Source organism: Pseudorasbora parva, chromosome 20 (assembly GCF_024679245.1).
Source record: "Pseudorasbora parva isolate DD20220531a chromosome 20, ASM2467924v1, whole genome shotgun sequence".
Taxonomy (NCBI): domain Eukaryota; kingdom Metazoa; phylum Chordata; class Actinopteri; order Cypriniformes; family Gobionidae; genus Pseudorasbora; species Pseudorasbora parva.
Genome location: NC_090191.1, coordinates 1256713 through 1277152, shown reverse-complemented (window position 1 = coordinate 1277152; position 20440 = coordinate 1256713). Strand labels below are relative to the sequence as shown.

At 40.1% G+C, this 20440-nt stretch overlaps 1 protein-coding gene across 1 annotated transcript; it reads left to right on the top strand.

Annotated features, from left to right (window-relative positions):
• The first annotated feature begins 6436 nt into the window (after positions 1-6436).
• On the top strand, positions 6437-19068 carry LOC137049874 (oocyte zinc finger protein XlCOF6-like). Its single transcript, XM_067428624.1, has 3 exons — positions 6437-6493; positions 10406-10490; positions 16895-19068. Exons 2-3 carry the CDS (start codon positions 10406-10408, stop codon positions 18352-18354), a joined length of 1545 nt encoding a protein of 514 aa, XP_067284725.1. The 5' UTR covers positions 6437-6493; the 3' UTR covers positions 18355-19068.
• The last annotated feature ends 1372 nt before the right edge of the window (positions 19069-20440 follow it).

The following is a 20440-nucleotide window of genomic DNA, read 5'->3' as shown; positions in this document are numbered from 1 at the left end:
TTAGGCCAAAATATTGTGCTTTTTTCAAAATAGAGAAAATAAACATGATGCACGATCTGCAGCATCTCTCTCAGTGATGTTCATTCTGATAGTCTTCAGAAAATGAACTGTAATTGAATATTTCTCACACAAACAGGAGACATATGTCTGTCTTCATCTCCCATTTCACCCATGTTGGTATTTGATTTGTTCATGTTTTTGATTATGTATTTGCCCCCTTGTGGGTTTTGTTTTGAGTTTGTTTTGTTTTATTAATAAATTATTCTTCCTTTCAGCATGAGTCCTCACACTAGTTTTCCTTTGTATTGAACGTGACACAAATATTCTGTTTATGTAATCTGTTGTCAGATGTCAGTCTTTCGTGAGCCTCTTTATTATATCTACTAATGCGCCACATCCACAGAGCGTGACTTCTTTTGAGATTCAAATATTCGATCCAGTAGCTACCTGAGCCCCCACTGCAAGGGACACTGCTGCCATCAGTGGATGTTCACAGTGAGTGACTGGCTTTATTATTTTCACAGTCGACAGGACGGACTCTATGCATGCTAGTGAGAGGCATGCCTGCATCGACATTGAGTCCCAGACCACACCTAGAAAAGTGGTGCTCTGTAGTGGAGAAAGCACACTCTTTTTGGTGTTTAGTTGTAACCCCAACTCTTTCATGTAGGGGAGAACAACGAATACAACAAGGCAGAATCCACCAATCATTGATGTACTTCATGATGCGTATACCCTATGAACTTGATATTGATATGCTTCGCCCCTGAAAGCAAACATCGGTAACTTCCTGAAATACGGAAGGATGGATATATGGAAGTCTGCGTCCTTGAGATCTATCGTGACAAACCAGTGTCAGATCTGATCTGTGGCACAATTTGTCTGAATTTTGAATTTGAATTTTAGCTGCACGAACGACTAGTTCAGAACTCACAGATCCAAAATGGTACACAAGCCCCCATCCTACTTTTGAACTATAAATACTGACTGTAGAACATGGTTTCCCTGTTGGGGGGTACATGTTATATGTCCCCTTTCTTCACCAGGGTTTCACTTCTTGTTCCATTACCTGCTCAGGGCTCACCACGGTGGATAGGACCCCCACAAGCCTGGGCGGGCAAGACCCAAACTGAATTTGATAACCCTTCTCTGTGGTCGGCAGGACCTAATTTGGCAGTAGCTAATTCTAATAGTGGTACCAGCCTCTTGAGACTTGGTTCTGGTTTTTGTTGTTCAGTCAGTCTGATGTCTTGTATCGGTGAACCGGCAAGGAATGACCGAACTGAATGCTTTCGGACTAAGGTATCAGGACCCTAAAGTCAATGAAAGCTACAGTCAATGAAATCTAATTTACATTAAAAAAAAACAACTGTTCATGCTACATGGGTGTATCTTTGTTTGGATTGTGATTAAAATGCAGTAGTTGCGTCTCATTGCAAATGATTTTCTCAATTTCAAATTTTTCAATGTCAGTTTAGCCTGTTATAGAGCAAATAAACAACAAATACATGTGCTTAAATAAAAAGAAATTGCCATCTAGTATCAGAAATAGCTTTACAATTGCTTGTAAAAAATGCCATGAAAAATCTATAGGTAGATCTTGCCTCTCATCAAGGCCAAGGTCAGGGATCTTTGGCTTGAAAAGGTTGGTGACCACTGTTTTAGAGGGATTAGCTTGCAGGCTTTAGAGAATCTGTCAACTGTCAATCAGAATGCAAGTGTGACCTTCCGAAGAAGTGATGAAATCCACTCCCAAGGGATGTGAGTGGAAGAGTGAGCAGACTGTAGTTTTGGATGAATTGTTGATAGAAATTTGCAAATCCAAGGAATCTTTGCAACTCTTTGACTGTTGTGGGAGTGGGCCAGGATATGATGGCGGAAACCTTCCCCTCATCCATAGTGATGCCTTTTGCACTCATGTTGTAGCCCAAGAACTGTACGGATGGTTGATGGAAGAGAGTATCTGCGGAGACTGTGAACGTCGGTGACATGGTGGCAGTGTTCTGCCATACTACGGGAATAGATAAGGATATCGTCAATGTAAATGAGTACAAATTTGAGTAGGAAGTCTCAGAATATCTTGTTCATGAAACGTTAAAAGATGGAAGGAGTGCTGACCAGGCCATATGGTATCACAAGATATTTGTAGTGCCCAAAGGGCGTGATGAATGAAGTCTTCCACTCGTCTCCTTCTCGGATACGAATCACATATGCACTGCGTAGATCTAGTTTGGAGAAGACGGTGGCTCGACGGAGATGTTCAAGGGCAGCTGGCACGAGGGAAAGAGGATACCGGAATTTCTTGGTTATCTTGTTTAAAGCACGATACTCTTCCATGGCCTTCTGTTTAGGGATGGAGAGTGGGTACACATTACCTTAGGGTACTGGCTCACCCGGATCCAGGTCGATGGCACAGTCCCATCGTCGATGTGATGTTAATTCTGAGGCACGTGTTGGGCAGAAGACATCTGAGTAGGGCTTATAGCAGGCTGGAATGTTGACGGACTTCTTCTCTAGCTCATAGATTACTAGTCAAACACTTGTAGCAAATTTTTATTCTGCAAGTATACTTTTATATGTATTCTTTAAGTGCACTTAACATCATACTTATAGTTTAGTATTTATGTTTTATTTTTGTACTTTAAATTTACTACTATGTTCCTATTAGGTATTAATGTTTACACTTGAAATACACCTTTAGCTGTACTTTAACTATTTCCCTATCAAGAGCGTTTCCTTTTTATGGTTTATAAAGTCGCTAGTCAGCCCCAACATTTTTTATTATTTGGCCCCCAAAATATTTAGATGTATGGATATCTAAGTAGGGTTGGGCATCGTTTTGATTTGAACGATTTGAACAATTTTGATTCCGATTCCGATTCTTAATTTCAATTTCGGTTCTTTTCGATTCTTGATTCCGATTCTTTGAGGAGTACAGTCAAAACAAGTCACGTCGATATTAAATGCTATTTTCGATACCACGGAGGGGAATTATGCCATGCTGTTAAATAGATATTTTTAATATAATAAATATTAATTGGAAAGTCTAGGCAATCAAAAATTCCTTCTGAAGAGATCACTTTATATGATAAAGCTTTTAGGATTTTTAGAAACATTGATCAATTACATTTAAAATTCTCTCACAAATATTAACTAACTCTTGCTGTATTTTTACAATAGCGTAATTGTGTTGCAATAGCTTACACACAGCACAAAGAGTCCCATCACTGTAGTAGATATAAGGCAAGTCAGACGATGTAGGTAGGCTTAGATCCGGGTTACACAGGGACTCAATGGGCAACCAGATCCGGGAGCTGATCCACCACGGTGAAAACATCCACAGACAACGAACAGGATCCACGAGAACAGCAAACACCGGATGAAACGGGAGGAGAACAGGACAGGACCACGGAACAACACCAATGATCTGACAAACACAGGGTGGTTAGCAAGTCAATGGGTGCGTCTCAATCAGCTCCCTAGTTCAGTTGTCAGGGCACTGATCAGGGAGTCAGCCCATTGACCTATGTCCTGATCAGTGCCCTGACTACTGAACTAGGCAACTGATTGAGACGCACCCAATATGTAGACCGGGTAATCAGGTGCAGCAGGTGGTGGTGATGTTCTGATGAACTGGTAATCAGAAACCACGCCTCTCACTCACACTCCACACCTTCAGAGGTGGCTTTATTATGGATGTTTGATCTAGAAATTCACCATAGACAGGGCTCAATCCGAGGGGAGGATAAACGGTTGTCTTTCAAAGTCCTTCTGCACCCAATAGGATAGCGCTAAAACCAACCACAGCAACGTGAAGCGAAGCTAGTTGATAGATTAAACTTTCGCTGTATCCAGTTGGCATAACTCTGAACACGTTTCCCTTCTTAAGAATGACTTCAGTGTCGTTCTTTGTTCTTTTCTCAAAGAAAAGCTTAACTCCAAGTCTTCCAGAGTCACGGCCAAAGCCGATTCGAAAGACCGCCGTTCAACAGCTTCATTGTTTACAAGTAGCACACCACGCAACTCTGCCGTCATGTTAAGCCTGACCACCGACTCTATACATGATGTGATTGGCCTGACCAGAGTTTGGTTTTTACAGCTCAGAAGTGTATTGAGAGTTGCTAGACTCGCGGCAGATAAGATTTGCTGCCGCTAGGGGATTTGTAACAGGAATCCAAACAGTAATGCTTAAAGATGGCCATCTTCACACACAAAGGGGTTAAAATTGAAGTGACGATTTAAAAAAGAACTGAAATCATTTTATGTCGGCTAAGGATGAGGATAGTTTGATGTAATGCAATGAATAAATGCATGCTGTCTATGTTTTAAATCCGTTTAAGTGTCCTGCAACCTCGCATCGCATGTCAAAACAAACTCCACGAGGTTTCAGGGTTTTTTGGCCCCTAGAGGCCACTCTCAGTATTGGAACAAGGATAACATATAAGAGATGTAGAGCATGCATTCTGATTTGAGATGCATTGCTATGATTAAGTATGCCATATGCCTGCTTTTAACATCACTTAATCCTGTGTATACTGGTGAGTGATGCAAGGGGGCGATGGTGAGCTCCATGTTGTTACCATAGATATCCATAATAAAGGCTAGATGTCTTACGGCGGAGTCACCATCTTCATCATCGGCGGCCATCTTGTCACAGGCAAGCTTTCTGTCGGGCTCTGTGGAGCCTGATGTAAGATGAGTGATCTGTACGAACATAAATACTCTTATCTCGCTCAAATCTTGACGGATTTACAAATGGGTTGGTTTCTTACAAACATTATTAGCATGGCTACAAATCTGGATGCTTTAACACGTTGAAATTGCCGCTTTTCATTTCGGTTAACGACTTAATCGTAAAGTTTGTGTATCACGGCCAACTTACGTGCACTTTATCAAGGCTGAGACCACAATCGAGCTGTTCAATTATATAGGTTTATTGACACCAATAACGAGTTTATGACACAATCTTTTGTCTAGTTAAAATAAACTTAGTTTGCATGTTTTTTTTGTTTGATTTTTTTTTAAAATACAAATTATTTTATTATAATAGTGATATTCTTATTATAAAAGCGTATATATATATATATATATATATATATATATATATATATATATATATATATATATATATATATATGTATGTCGCGTTTTCATTGGTCAGTCGTTGAAGCCTATTTCTGATTGGTTGTTGCCTTTTCGACGGCGTTTATGCCAAGAGCAAAGAGAGCGAAACCGTAAAGAAGAGTATTTCTCTTCTTGCGAGCGCACGGAAGAGTCTGTGCACATACACGCTTAGTTTAAGCGAAGAGGAGAGATTCGCGATTGCACAGGACACGTTTTAAGTGCAGGCATATTCTCTGAGTGAGCCCAGAGAAAAAACTCTTCCAAGAGCAGCGTATCTGAGAGCAGCGTATCTGAGAGCGCACGAGCAGAGTTCCCACGCGCGAGCAGAGAGATTCGCACTCGCACATTACATTCCGCGCGCTCGCGCACTATATTAATGTACTTTCGCGCCACAATAATGCGCTCTTGGCATTTGACAGGGAAATAACACCATAGCATTGGAGTAAAAAAAAAAATATTTTTTTAGATCGAGGGGCCCCCCAAGATAAGGCGGGGCCCTAGGCGACCGCCTATATTGCCTAATGGAAAGGCTGGCTCTGATTGGAACAAAAGGATACGGTACGTGTCAGATGCGATGGAAAATGGGGACCTGTAGCGAAGGTCATCAAAGAGACACCAAGATCCTACGAGGTACTTACTGAGTATGGTGACACGCTGCGAAGAAATCGCCGTCCTCTTCTGAAAGTGGCAGACACCAACTGAGCAAACACGAGTAGAATAAAACTCACCAAGCTCTACAGCTGTCACTGAAAACATCCCAGAAAACTCCCCTTCCACTGAGATACGGGTCGGGGAAGAGCACGTCGTCACGCAATAAACCTCAAAGACTGACAGAAGAGTGTTACGTTTGGTTTGAAATACATGTTAGTATTTGCATAGTTATATGCAACAAAGTTTGTGCAGCTAATGCAAGAAATATGCTGCAAGATTGTATTGAACCTACTTGTTTTTTTTTAAATGTTATTATGATTTTATTTTAAGTACTGTTAAAGTTGACAGACATAATTTAAGTTATAGATAAATAATTAAAAAAAAAGGGAGATGCACTGACACTGACTATTGTAACAGTTAACCAACAGAGGTCGCCGTTTAGGTGGCCTCAATTAATATAATATTTATATGAACATGTTATATGAATTCAAAATGATTTCATATCTTTCTTTGGTAGTTATTTTAAGCAAATCACTGACCAACACACATTTAAATATGTATTGAAGAATTCAACTGATGTGTGTTTTATTGTTTGTATGTGAATGTCTACACTCATCTGTGACTTGAGCATGTGATCGGGACTTTTATTTTGTAGTGAGATGTGACGTCATAAGCCTGCGCCGCGCTCCTGCATCTGTTGTGATTCTGCTGAAGAAAGGTTCGTGTTTTTAAAGCTTTTAAAGCGTTTAGGTCAAGAAAACTGTTCAGGCAATTTCATAGTTTTAACAAGAAATATTACATTAATGTTTGGTTATTGAACTTAACATTATAATGCGTTTTTTAACATTAATGAGCTTTATTTTTCATTCACACGTAACAATAGATGCGTCTCATTTCTCTACATATATCATGAGTCAGTTTATCATAAACATGGAGAGTCAATTATCACATGTAAATACAATATATGCATTAAATTCACTATCATCCACAAATAATAAAACATTTATCAAACACAACGTATTGGTATCCAAGCAGTAGTGCCAAATCACGGACACAGTAGCACTCCTAGAGATGATAATAATAGCAGAAACATTAAACATTATATCATTTACGCATGATTGCTTTCAGTTTGATCAGCTTTAAGCCATTCCTTTAGTGTCTATTTAAATGTTGAGTAATTTGTACTATCCGTTAATTGAGTTAGTAGAGTATTCCAGTAATGAATGGCTTTAACTGAAAAGACTGATCGCCCAAATGTTGTCCATCTAAACTGTTCAACACAGTCTCCTCTAGTAATTGCTCTCGTTGTTCGACATTATTTTCCTTCTGCATTATAAACTGGCATAAAGGGGGATGTGCAAACACATTTAAAATCTTAAAAAATCAAGCAAACATTAACAACATGTTTAGTACTATCAAAACTCAATAGGTTATTCATTTGAACGGTATTGTAATGATGGTAATTTTTAGAAATATTTGTAGTGTCTGTTTGTAAAGAGAGTCGATTGATTTTAAAGTTGTTGTGTTTGCTTGTGACCAGATAGTAAAGCATGAGCAAAAATCATCGAGTGCATAAATAGTTTTGCTGCCTGTGTTAACAGTGTTGGGAATAATGCGTTACAGAAGTAATACATTACAGTAAATTATTACGTTATGCTGTAATGCAGTAGTGTAAGGCAGTACGAATCAATTTTCAGTAATATTTTACTCGGTACATTTTCAGTAACCCTTGCGTTACAACGCACCACATTAACGAAGGAAAAAATGCAAGTTATTACCTGTTCGTGGTCAGTCGTTAGCGGCGTGTGGTGTCCAGGTTAGTAAATAAAGACTAAACGACAGCTTCTGATATATTTGTATAGCGATTTATTTCATAAATACGTCGAAGAGTGTACGAGGCGCACGCGCAGTTAGCGGAGGCTCGCGCTGCTGAGCCAAACTAAAGTATAAACAACACTTCATGGGGGTGAAGATGGCAGAAGAAGACTACTGTACGTTAGCCTTGCTACAATAATCGGTGTTTCCGATGTTCAGACTCAACACCGGCCACATCACGTGCACACCGTGACACTGTCGTTATGATTTTTTATAGTAATACATTAATTTAGTGCAGTTAGAGAACATATCGCTCAAATAACAACTGAACGTGTCTGCTTAATAAAGCATGATCGGAACGAGTGTCGCTGCAGAAGTCAGATGTCGAGCTGACAGACGATCGGGGAAGATTTGCTTTCAAAGTGAAATTTCCACTCCCTATTGTACATTCACGAGATGGACGTATGCATTGCTTAGAGTTGATCAGAGATAAGGACAAGAATGTAGGCTAATTTTCAGATGCAATTGCAGTCAAATGCAACCTTTGTCTAAATCCGAAATAACTGTTGATGTCGCAACAATAAGTAAAGAACAAATGCACATATTGTCATAACTTAGAGTTTACACACAGTTCTGCTGTGTCCATGAACAGACCTAAGCTATTCCCAATAATCACTTTACCTCTACAATACAGAATTGGATCATTTCTGATTCTGTCTGTTTTGTACTCGCAGTCTCTCGACTCGAGCGCAATCACCGGTAATGCACCGCACCTGTTTGTGACGCTCACTCCAGAACACGGAACAACGCCACCTGGTGGAAAAACACTGTAGGCCCTAACAGTAACTCAGAGGAATACAGGAGTAACGTAACGCATTACAATACTCAGACAGTGATATTGTAATGTAAAGAATTACTCTTAAATAGCAGTAATAAGTAATCTATAATATATTACAGTTTGGAAGTAACTTGCACAACACTGGTTGTTAAATATGGTCTTATATTTCTAAAGTTAGCCAAATTAAAGGGGGGGTGAAACACTCAGTTTCAGTCAGTGTCATGTCAATCTTGAGTACCTATAGAGTAGCATTGCATCCTGCATATCTCCGAAAAGTCTTTATTTTTTTAATAATTATATAAGAAAGATGCGCTGTTCCGAGTCTTTCCGAAAAAAGCCGAGCGGGTGGGGGCGTGTCGTGTGAGCGGAGCTAAATAATGACATGTGCGCCGCCGTGTTGAGTGCGTCGTAAAGCTGTGTCATCCCTAACAGCGGGAAAAAAACTTTATTCAAAATAAAAATATGGCTTTTAATCAGATACAGCCATACATCTATGATCCGGAATCAGACCCAGAGGCTGCAGTTGAACAGGAGCAGCAGCAAAAACGACTAGAGCAGGACGTCTGTATGTGGTACAAGTTATACACTAACTATATAATATGCTTAGCGGCTTGTGTTATTTACATATTTATACTTGAATTATATCGTCGTATTTTTGTCTTTGAAGGTGTACATGTGGGAAGTGCAGTTGTGCACGTGTGTGTGTGTGTTTACGCGTGGTTTGTGTAGACGTTAGTAAGCGGACTGGTTTTGCACCGCAGGCTAGTGTTTACATAGAAAGACACGGAATAGTAGCGCATTTGAATGAAGAAGCGCGCTTATTTAGTTCAACATATTTCCCCACTCTTTGTGTATTGTTGTTTGGAGTGCTTTTACAATACACAAACATAAAGTTACACATATAGTGGCCAGCTAAACAAATGTACACGCACTACACATCGCATGCTCCATTGATCAATTAACTATACGTGATCATGTTTGGGCTACTTGATGAGCATAGGCAAAAACACAGACATTTGAAGCAGTCTCACTCACCGCCTGCGGTTCTAACGTTGGGACCTCTATCGTTGGGACTGCTCCATCCTTCAGCATTAGGCGATCGGGAAAATCCGGCGTCGAGCTGGGCCTTGTTTATGAAACAGTCGGCACCGAAATGCAGCGAACAGATATAAACATTCGCGCAACTCAGTTGCTGATCCGGAAAAGCAAATTCCATCCACTGTTGCCTTACCGCGGGGTTTTTGGCAATCTGTGCAGGACTGTCTTGGTCTGGCAACCAAAAACGCACTTTTTTGGTGACATTGTTATGTGCACATCACCTGTCCAGCATCCTACAAACCAGCGCTTTGATGGGCGTAGGCTGTTGCTTTCGCTCTCTCCCTCGCTCTCTCTCACGCTCTTCCGGTAGAATTGTCCGTAAGGCCCATACAAGGAAATTCCGCCCCCATTAACGTCAAAGGGGATGCATGATCTCAAAAAACTTGCCGAACCTTATGACTAACCGGAAGTAGTATTTTTGACAAAGAAATACTCCCATCAAACGTCCACCTTAACTTTTGAAACTTTGTCTATGTTTAGTATGGGATTCCAAGTCTTTAACAGTGTAAAAAGATCAGTATGCATGAAACAGCATTTCACCCCCCCTTTAAATGTAATACTGTTAAATGTGTAAATGTAACGAGAACGCAAACACAAGTAATGACAACTTCTGTAAAGCAACTGCTAATGTTCTCACTGAAGTGTAATCTATTAAATGTAATCTACAGATGAACACATTTAACATAAAATGTCTAAATATGAACCTGCTATATAAATCGTTATCTTTTATTGATTTGTAGTGTTTAGAGAGTTTGTTGTTGTCGAATCAGGTCATTTAAGGCCATTAACTCTCACTCTGACCGACTCTCTTACCAGTGACTGAACTACTGATTTAGTTTGGGTGTGTTTCTTATTTCTGTGATTATTCTTATCTCACAGATGGCGTTAATTAAAGAGGAGAGTGAAGACGTGTCGATTGAAGAAACATTGAGAGTCAAACATGAAGAAACTGAGGAACAAACAGGTTGGTTTCATTCAAAGCTGAACTCACTCATTTGATCCGTATTCAAATGTCAATTTTCAATTTTTAAATTAGCTTTATTAGCCTGACTCTGTATCACAATGTTACCAAATCATTAACATATTATGTATAAATAATAAAAAATAAATTATATATATGGTCTCATTAAATAATTTTGCAAACGTACGTTTATTATTAGACTAGAATAGACTAGATTAGACTAGTTTTTCAAAGAACTAGTTAATTTCTCTCAAGCCTAAGCTTAAATTCAGAATAAGCAGTGATTTCTCTCATTTTGGGAATATAAATAAAGGGAGTTTTTACACTGGCAGTTTAGTTCAGAACAGGGCACAGTTCTTATGAAAAATTGGTAATGTGAAAGCTGTCATGCGGACCTGTGATTTGGGGGATTTGTTGACGTTGCGTTAATAGTTGCGATTGCAGCATCGGGAAATCCTGGAGGGACTGATTACTACTAAAGAACAATATCACCTTAAACAGGGTTACTAGTCTTAAACGCATCTAAATTTCGATGGAATTTATACTTGCATGGGTTGCTTTGTGTTGAGTATAAAAGAATGCGTGTGAGTCCTCTCAGAGTGTTCCGTGAGCTGGAGCGCTCTCAGTTCTTCCCAGTCATCGTGTCTCCGATCAGCGGGAAGTTTGAAGGTAGTTTGAGAGCGAATGTTGCCAAAAGGAGAGGAAGGTCTCCTTCAAAGTTGTGGAAGATCCTTGACCGTTGAGATGGTGCTCTTTGTCCGAGGACTGAGTTGCAGAGTGCGCCGACTTCAAAGGAAACAACCAATGTGACTGCACCGCCAAGCCAGGGCCGAAGCCTCATGGCAAGAGGTGAACCGGCTTCAGAGGACAGGAGGAAAGGTCCGAGGACGAGTAGAGAAGAGCCCAAAGAAATGTTTCCACTTGTCTTTTAAGACAATTAATCCACACCCCTTCTGGGTTAGCTTGACCAATCCAGAGGGTGAATTCTGAGCGGGAAAGATTCTCTTTGTCTCGGTTTACGACCCACTTTGCATGTTTTATCAGGTGTCGTAAAGGGTTTCGAGTTTATACAGTTTTACTCCCAAGTTTGCTGAACGTACTAATGATACATTTCATAATCCTATTCTGTGCATCGTTGATTAAGTTGAGAGAGGAATATTGAGATATCAAACACGTTATGGCTGGGAGATATTAAAGCAGAGATACATTCTTACACAGGAATACAAGCATTTAAAATTAACTTACATTGTTTATACATCATGACTATGTTGGCATGACATAGGGAGCATACACACACACATACATTCTGGAATAGATTAATTGAAGGCTGCATAAAGAAAGTGTGTGTGTGTTTGTGCATTGGAAAGAGTCTCAGGCCCCATCTCTGTCTAAAAGAGGGGGGTCATAGCCTAGAAATCTAGACGCACCCTAGCGGCAGCAAATCTAATCAGCCACGAGTGTCGTCTAGCAACTCTCAATACCCTTCTGAGCTGTATTCGCCTAACTCTTGACGGGCCAATCACATCGTGTATAGAGTCGGTGGGCGGGCCATAATGACGACGGCCGAGTTGCGTTTGCGTGCTTCTAGTAAAGGTGCAGATCTTGTTTAAAAATAAAGCTTAGTTTGGTCTATTTTGATGTCTTGAAATTGTTTGTTTTGACTTTTTATAAGGTTACTAAAGGTTAGTTTTGTTCTCCTTATCAATATCCTTTTTCATTTGTAATGATTTAATGATTCAAATAAATTACGAGGGTGTTTCATGCTAGCAGCTAGGCAAGCATTATAATGTGTGTTACAAAGTGAGCAAAGTTACTTCAGAGTAAAGGCTGGACTACAATAGAGCAGAAGGGAAACTTTTTGAAGGGAAGAGCAGAAGGGAAAGTTTTCTGTGGGACATGGTAAGTCTCTTTGGGGTGCACTTTGGGCTTTTTCACTTTGTAAACCTATAACATAATCAAAAAAGATATTAAATACACAATAAAGAACAGGGAAAAAGCAAAAAAGCTTAATATTAGCACTTAAAAACATTGCAACTTTTAAGAAAAGTGGCCGCAACATCAGGCATTTTAGGCCGCAACAATCACAAAAAAGGCCCGCTAAATCCTGGAGGGACTGGTTAATCCATACTTCATCTTGCATCCAGTATTGCCCAACTGGACTGACATATCCGCCATCTTTGTTGTGACACTCACTTAAACTATAGATTGTGTCGTTCAATCCAACCCATTCCTCTGAATATTAACTATTATTATGGCCCCACTTTATATTAGGTGGCCTTAACTACTATGTACTTACATCAAAAAGTAAGTACAATGTACTTATAGTGTTCATATTACATTGCAAAACACTTGCTGATATTGAGGTGGGGTACGGGTAAAGTTAGAGACAGGTGTGGTGGGATGGGTCAGTTAGAGAGTAGGGTTAATATTTTTTTAAAAAATTTTTAAATAATTTGTTCGATTTATATAGCACTTTTCTAGGCACTCAAAGCGCTTTACATAGAAGGGGGAATCTCCTCAACCACCACCAATGTGCAGCATCCACCTGGATGATGTGAACGCAGCCATATTGTGCCAGAATGCCCACCACACACCAGCTGATTGGTGGAGAGGAGACCGAGTGATGAAGCCAATCAGGAGAGGGGGATTATTAGGAGGCCATGATGGACAGGCCAATAGGCAAATTTGGCCAAGATGCCAGGGTTACACCTCTACTCTTTATCGAAGGACATCCTGGGATTTTTAACGACCACAGAGGGTTAGGTGTAAGGGAAGAGTCAACAGTGTAATTATAAATGTAACTACAGAAATTAATTACAGATGTAAATACATGCAGGTCATTTTGAAAATGTAAGTACAATTTAAAAACATGTATGTATACCTAGGGTTGTATCTTAAAATCATAAAAGCCCCTCAGTATCACTATGCTCATTGAAGAGTTTCATTATTTGACGGTCCTGTTGCTGTTCCAGTTCCTTCGCAGAGGGATAGCAAGGTTTAAGTCTGGACACATTAGCCACCCTTAGACTCTCTCCTGATTTGTCCATTACGAATTTATATTTGAGGTCCCAGTTGTTGCACCACACGATACGGTCCTTGTATTAAGAGGCTCTGGGTAGCCTGGTGGCGGAGGCTCTGGGATGCCGGGAGAAGGCTCTTGGAAGCCTGGCGAGGGCTCTTGGAAGCCTGGAAGTGGCTCTGGGGAGCCTGGCGAGGGCTCTTGGAAGCCTGGAGAGGGCCCTTGCCATAAATCAATGAGTCAGGTCTCCAGTGCTGGCGTCCTGATGGCAGAGGCCCCCCAGGCAGAAGCGGACGCCGCGGAGAAGCACGCGGAGGGTCCCTGAATTAGGTGAACTGGAAAGTCCACTGGCTGGCGGGGATGGACTGGATCATGACCTGCACCATTCTTACCGACAGAATCTACACAGAACTCAGAATTACTTAGAACCAGAACATAATTAATGAAGTCCTCTACGGACTTATCACAAAGCGCAGGAGATAATTGTAAGAATAGGCCATCATCCAGTCCATCCCGGATGCACGCATTCACCATGGGATCTTTCCAGCTCACCTGATCGCATTACTCCAGGAATTCCTCCACATACCTCTCCAGCGGGGGCCCATCCTGCCGGAGGGAGAGAAGTACTTCTTCTGCCACCGAGCACCGAATCCCGACATCCAGGATAGTGGAAGTCTTGTTGTTAGGTCCGGGCTTCTGTTATGTAGGTGTGTAGATGCCAAGACGAAGGAGGATTCAAGACTTCCAAAATACAAACGATATTTATTTACAAACTGGATCTCCAAGAAACATCTAACACTTTACCAAAACTTAGGAAACATCGAGGAACATTACAGGTGGTAACATCGAGACCGGACAAAGACGGAGTGAAAACTAGGAACAAGTTATCTAAATAGTTTTTTTAAAAGATTTCATGCACCTTTTTCTCTGATTCACACCAATTCTCACCCTTCTCGTCAGCAATGCCATCAATTCAAATATTTGTTCTCCTGCTCTGGTTTTCAATGTAGTCAAGCTTGTTGAACATTGCATCCAATTCCTTCTTGGAAGTAGTGATGTTTGTCTCAAATGCCCTTAACTTTGCCTCAATCTCAGGGCATCCCATCTTCTCCTCTTCAAACTTTGTTTAGGTAAATTCCAAGCTGGTCTTCAGCTCCTGTACATCTCTGATAACACTATCCAATCTTTTGTTAGTTCCATCCATGATGAGCTGAATAAAACATTTGAAGTTATCTTGCTGCTGCAATAACATATCTTTATAGATCCCTCTCTGCTGCTCCATTAACTGAGAGAGTACACTCATTGTGACAACAGCATCCTCCTCACAAGGAGATGTTTTAGCATTTTTAGGAGGCATAATGTGTCTTACCACGATGTACCGGAAGTTGATGAAAATTGCAAATGTTGATGGTGACAGATCTATTTGTCAAGGTCCTAGTAGGCCCAAAAGCCCATCAACATGGGCTACAGCACAAGCTCAGCAGATAGTGGAAATACTGTCCTCAATATTGAAACACAATTGAAATAAAATGCAACTTGAGTCAATTAACCACTAAATTTGAGAATACCAGAAAGGATTCAGTTGCTTTTTGTTAGATTCTAAGAGGCCAGGTTCAAAAAACTACTGGCAGCCATCTTTAAATTAATTTTTTTATTTGTTTGTTTGAGAAAAAATAAATGTTTGTGTACTGTGCTCAATTAACTTACAGGCTTACAGGGCTTGCAGGTTGTTGCACTTGTTTTTTTCGTTGCTTCTATCTCCCCTTTTTTTTAGTCGCTTTGGATAAAGGTGTCTGCTAAATGATTAAACATAAATGACATGATGGATCTGTAACAGTACTCTCCCCTCCCGGTAGGCGCGTTCTCTGATTATGAATTGCATGCAGGTGAGGGCCAGGGAGGATGATGGGAAATGTTGTAATGACATAGTGGATTTGTTACGCTGCATTCACACCAAACGCGAATTGAACGTCAAAATCGCGTCTACCGTGTCTAGTTTGACACGTGAACATTTTGAATCCATTCGCGCGTCCACAGCAAATTGGACGCGCGTAGAAATCGAGCTGTTGAAGCGAAATAAATGCGTGTTAAAGGCGCTCCTGGTGAAATATGTCCTAAAACACCACTCTGCCTCTTTTCATTTTCAATATATATTAAGCATTAACAGCCACACATGTGGTTCAGCTAGCGCACTACCTGGATTATCTTCACTGCATGTATAAATAAAATATAAAGTTATGAAACTTCACTTTCCCACAGTCAAAATGATTTGATAGGCAACAATAGATTAATTGGACCAAAGATCGGCCATTAGATGTACACAAGACAAATTATTTGTCATGTTTAACCTCTACAGAGACATCCGAGCCATCGGCAAATGCCAGAAGGACTGGCCAAGGAAAGGCTGCTCTCACCGGGGTTAACGAGCATTGAGCGCCCGGTGATCACCTGGATCTCACAACTCCAAAAATGCAAGAGTATTATTTTTAAATAGGCACTGTCTTTATAAATAAAACGCATATTTTAGCTGTAAACAACTACATTATCAACTGAAAAGCATTAAAAATACATGACCAAATAACAGTATTTTTTAATCATATGGAGGGTTTCTCGCGCAAACTGGACGTGCGAATGAGGCGTAAACGCGTCTATCACGCCACAGGACCTCCAGACACGTGTCAACGAGCCTTTCCATTGACTTAACATGGAAATCATTCGCTCCAGACACTCTATTCGCGGTCGGTGTGAACGTACCTTAACAGTTTGTTCATTTTAGTTGCATACTTTGTGTTTTTGTCAATATAAGCTTACCTTATTTGAAAGTCAGAAGAGCTTGTTTTCAGTTTTTTTACTGTCAATGGTTTGCACTAGAGGAAAGTGATACTGTTTAATTACTGTTTTATAAAAAAAAATCATAATTGAAATCAGTTAATTTCTTTTCAGTTATTTTTTTCTGTAGGCAGCACTAACTTCATTTAAGCAGCAAGAAGCTAACCATCTATTTGATAGAAAGGCACACTGCATCTGCTAGACTATAAGGTAGTGAAGGGGTCTGCAGTTAAAAGCCTGTTGTACTCCTTTAATTAACCAAACTGCACAGCCCTATATTCTAAACCTTTTCAATAACACCTGTGGCAGTGTCCTAAACGCATTGAAACCAAACATGTTGAGTTTGGAAATTGTCCTAAAGAACAGAAATGGTTAAAAAAAAATTGAGAAAAGTTTCTGAGATTAAATGCAAACCCTCTTTTTATATGTTTGTATAGGATCTAGCAAACAGGTTTTTGGTTTTTATCCCTTAAATGTTTTAATATCTTGATGTCTGTTGTTTTGTGCCATTAAACTGGGGTTTTTGTTTGTTTCAAAAACTTGTTTTTGTCTCTTTTAGATCTGATGGCACTGAAAGTGGAGAGTCAAGAACTAAATGAAATGGAAGATAAATATATGTATGGGCAGCATCATGATTTCATAACTGGAGAAAAATATTTGAGTTGCTCACAGACTGAAAAGATTTCCTCACAAAAAATCACTCAAAAGCCAGGAAAACACACACGTATTCACACTGGAGAGAAGCCTTTCACCTGCCAGCAGTGTGGAAAGAGTTTTACTGAAAAGGGGAGTCTCAGACTCCACTTGATAATTCACACCGGAGTGAAGCCTTTCACCTGCCAACAGTGTGGAAAGAGTTTCGGTCGAAAAGGGAGTCTCAGAATCCACTCGAGAATTCACACTGGAGAGAAGCCTTTCACCTGCCTACATTGTGGAAAGAGTTTCACTCATAAAGATAGTCTCAGTCTCCACTTGAGAATTCACACTGGAGTGAAGCCTTTTACCTGCCAACAGTGTGGAAAGAGTTTCCGTCGAAAAGGGAGTCTCAGGATCCACTCAAGAATTCACACTGGAGTGAAGCCTTTCACCTGCCAACAGTGTGGGAAGAGTTTCGCTCATAAAGGGAGTCTCAGGATCCACTTGAGAATTCACACTGGGGAGAAGCCTTTCACTTGCCAACAGTGTGGGAAGAGTTTCACTCATAGAGGGAGTCTCCGTATCCACATGAGTACTCACTCTGGGGAAAAGCTTTTCACCTGCCAACAGTGTGGTAAGAGTTTCACTCAAAAAGGAAACCTTGAGGAAGACATGAAAATTCACACCGGAGTGAAGACTTTTACCTGCCCACAGTGTGGAAAGAGTTTCAATCATAAAGGGCCTCTTAATGTCCACTTGAGAATTTACACTAGAGAGAAGCCTTACACCTGCCAAGAGTGTGGAAAGAGTTTCACTTATAAAGAGAGTCTTAAAGTCCACATGAGAATTCACACCGGAGAGAAGCCGTTGGCCTGCCAAGAGTGTGGAAAGCGTTTCAATTACAACGGAAACCTTGAGGAACACATGAGAGTTCACACCGGAGAGAAGCCTTTCACCTGCCTACAGTGTGGAAAGAGTTTCACTCGAAAAAGAAACCTTGAGCTACACATGAGAGTTCACACTGGAGAGAAGCCTTTCACCTGCCTACAGTGTGGAAAGAGTTTCACTCGAAAAAGAAACCTTGAGCTACACAAGAGAGTTCACACTGGAGAGAAGCCTTTCACCTGCCTACAGTGTGGAAAGAGTTTCACTCGAAAAAGAAACCTTGGACTACACATGAGCATTCACACTGGAGAGAAGCCTTACACCTGCCTACAGTGTGGAAGGAGTTTCACTCAAAAAAGAAGCCTTGAGCTACACATGAGAGTTCACTCTGGAGAGAAGCCTTTCACCTGCCTACCGTGTGGAAAGAGTTTCAGTCGAAAAAGAAACCTTGTGCTACACCTGAGAACTCACACTGGAGAGAAGCCTTCTTCTAAATGAGTACAGAATCTTCTGATCAAAACACACATGAGGAAGACGGAGTTAAACAAGCAATCATGTGTAAGCAGATGCATATGCAAAATAACATGATCATCATATAAATCAAAACAGCCCATAATGTTACTGAATGAAATGTGGACTCAGGACGAGCTCTGGCACTGTGAAGAAATAGGGGTGTTGATGGACTCCATCTACGTTTGATCATCGCTCTAAATCGGATCAGAATGTAGTCTTTGACAAAAACGCGATTTTTTTTCTTCTTCAGCTTTTTGTTAAAAGCGTTGCTTTTTTAATGAAACTTACCCATATTTAAGTGTTGATAAACAGGAATGCATGAAACTAGAATTTTTTGAAATTTCCTTTATTTTAATTTTCTCTTAATTTTCATATTGTATGCTCTGGTATTCATACAAGTTCAGGCAATATGTGAATATGTACTCTGATTAACTTTACTGTAATAAAATGAAATATGACGAACACAACCCTCTTCTTCTTAACCCTCTGGACCCAAAGAATGTGCCCTCTTTGCTGTGTTTTCCTCATGACCGTGTAAAACAACCTAAAATACTCAGTCATTTTTGGCCTCACAGACATGATCGATGTCTTTACATAGCTTAGTGTCTACTTTTTTTTCCCTTATTCTTCTTTCGGTTTTTCCCTTCAGGGGTCACCACAGCGAATCATATGCCTCCATCCAGTACAAATATCCTATGTATCCTCTTCTCTCAGACCGACTACCTTCATGTCCTCCTATAATACATCCAAGTGTCTACTTTTTAAATACTTTTTAAATGTTGTGCTTTTCCCTAAATAAAGAAAACAAACAGTATACACATTCTGCAGTTCGTCTCCCTGTGAAGTCCTTTCTGAAATGCCTAATGAAAATATTCTCAGAACTTAAAGAAAACTTGCAACACAGACACGACAGATATCTCTTTATAAAGCTTGGAATGCCTACTTGTAAATTGTCATTTCTATAAAAAAGTTTATGTAATCCATAACAGTAAGAGGTCCAGTTTCTCCAGCGCAGCCTCCGTATCTGTAATATGACCACACCCACGTGCGCACAGACGATTCACATGCAAATCGTCCATGAGGAACAAACGCGAACCTGTAAACGCCCTCATCACCTCAGAACAAAGACTCGTCTTCATCATTCTTCTTTTTTCTTCTGCTTAACAGGGCTGCATTTATTTAATCCAAAATACAGCAAAAACAGTAATATTGTGAAGTATTTTTATATTTTAATATAATTTTCTATTTGGACATCCATCCATCCATCCATCATCCATCCATCATCTTCCGCTTATTACTCGCGGGGGCAACAGTCTAAGCAGAGACGCCCAGACTTCCTTCTCTCTGGCCACTTCCTCCAGCTCCTCCGGGGGTACCCCGAGGCGTTCCCAGGCCAGCCTGGAGACATAATCCCTCCAGCGTGTCCTGGGTCTTCCCCGGGGCCTCCCCCCGGTGGGATGTGCCCGGAACACCTCCCTGGGAAGGCGTCCAGGGGGCATCCGAAATAGATGGACATATTTGGACATAGTTTTTTAATGCAATTTATTCGGTCTTCAGTTTCATATGATCCCTCAGAAATCATTGTTATATGCTGATTTGCTGCTCAAGAAACATTTCTTATTATTATGAATGTGGAAAACATTTGTGTACAATTTATTTCAGGATTCTTTGATCATTACAAAGTTCAAAACAGCATTTATCTGAAATGGAAATATATAGAAATGAATACTTTTATTCACAAAGATGTTTTTAATAATAAAAAAACAGTTAAGACATTTATAATGTTACAAAATCTTTATGTCAAATAACTGTTATTATTTTTAACTTTCCATTAATCAAAGATTTACAATTTAGCTGTTTTTACTCTTTAGGATCAAATAAATCCAGCCTTGGTGAGCAGAAGAGACATGGTACTTTATTTTATTTAGAATGGTACTGTAGGTCTAAAGTCTTTATGTTAAGACAATATATAGTCAGATTACTACTTTTCAATTAAACATGATTTTGTGAATAAGCTACAAACAATACATTCAATCATTTAAGTCTCCTCACATTCATTATAGTTCCCTCT

Bases quoted from the DNA above. Each gene is read 5' to 3' on its own strand.
- LOC137049874 (XM_067428624.1), top strand. From the start codon at position 10,406: ATGGCGTTAATTAAAGAGGAGAGTGAAGACGTGTCGATTGAAGAAACA. The intron at 10,491-16,894 runs GTTGGTTTCATT...TGTCTCTTTTAG, and splicing joins AGAAACTGAGGAACAAACAG to ATCTGATGGCACTGAAAGTG.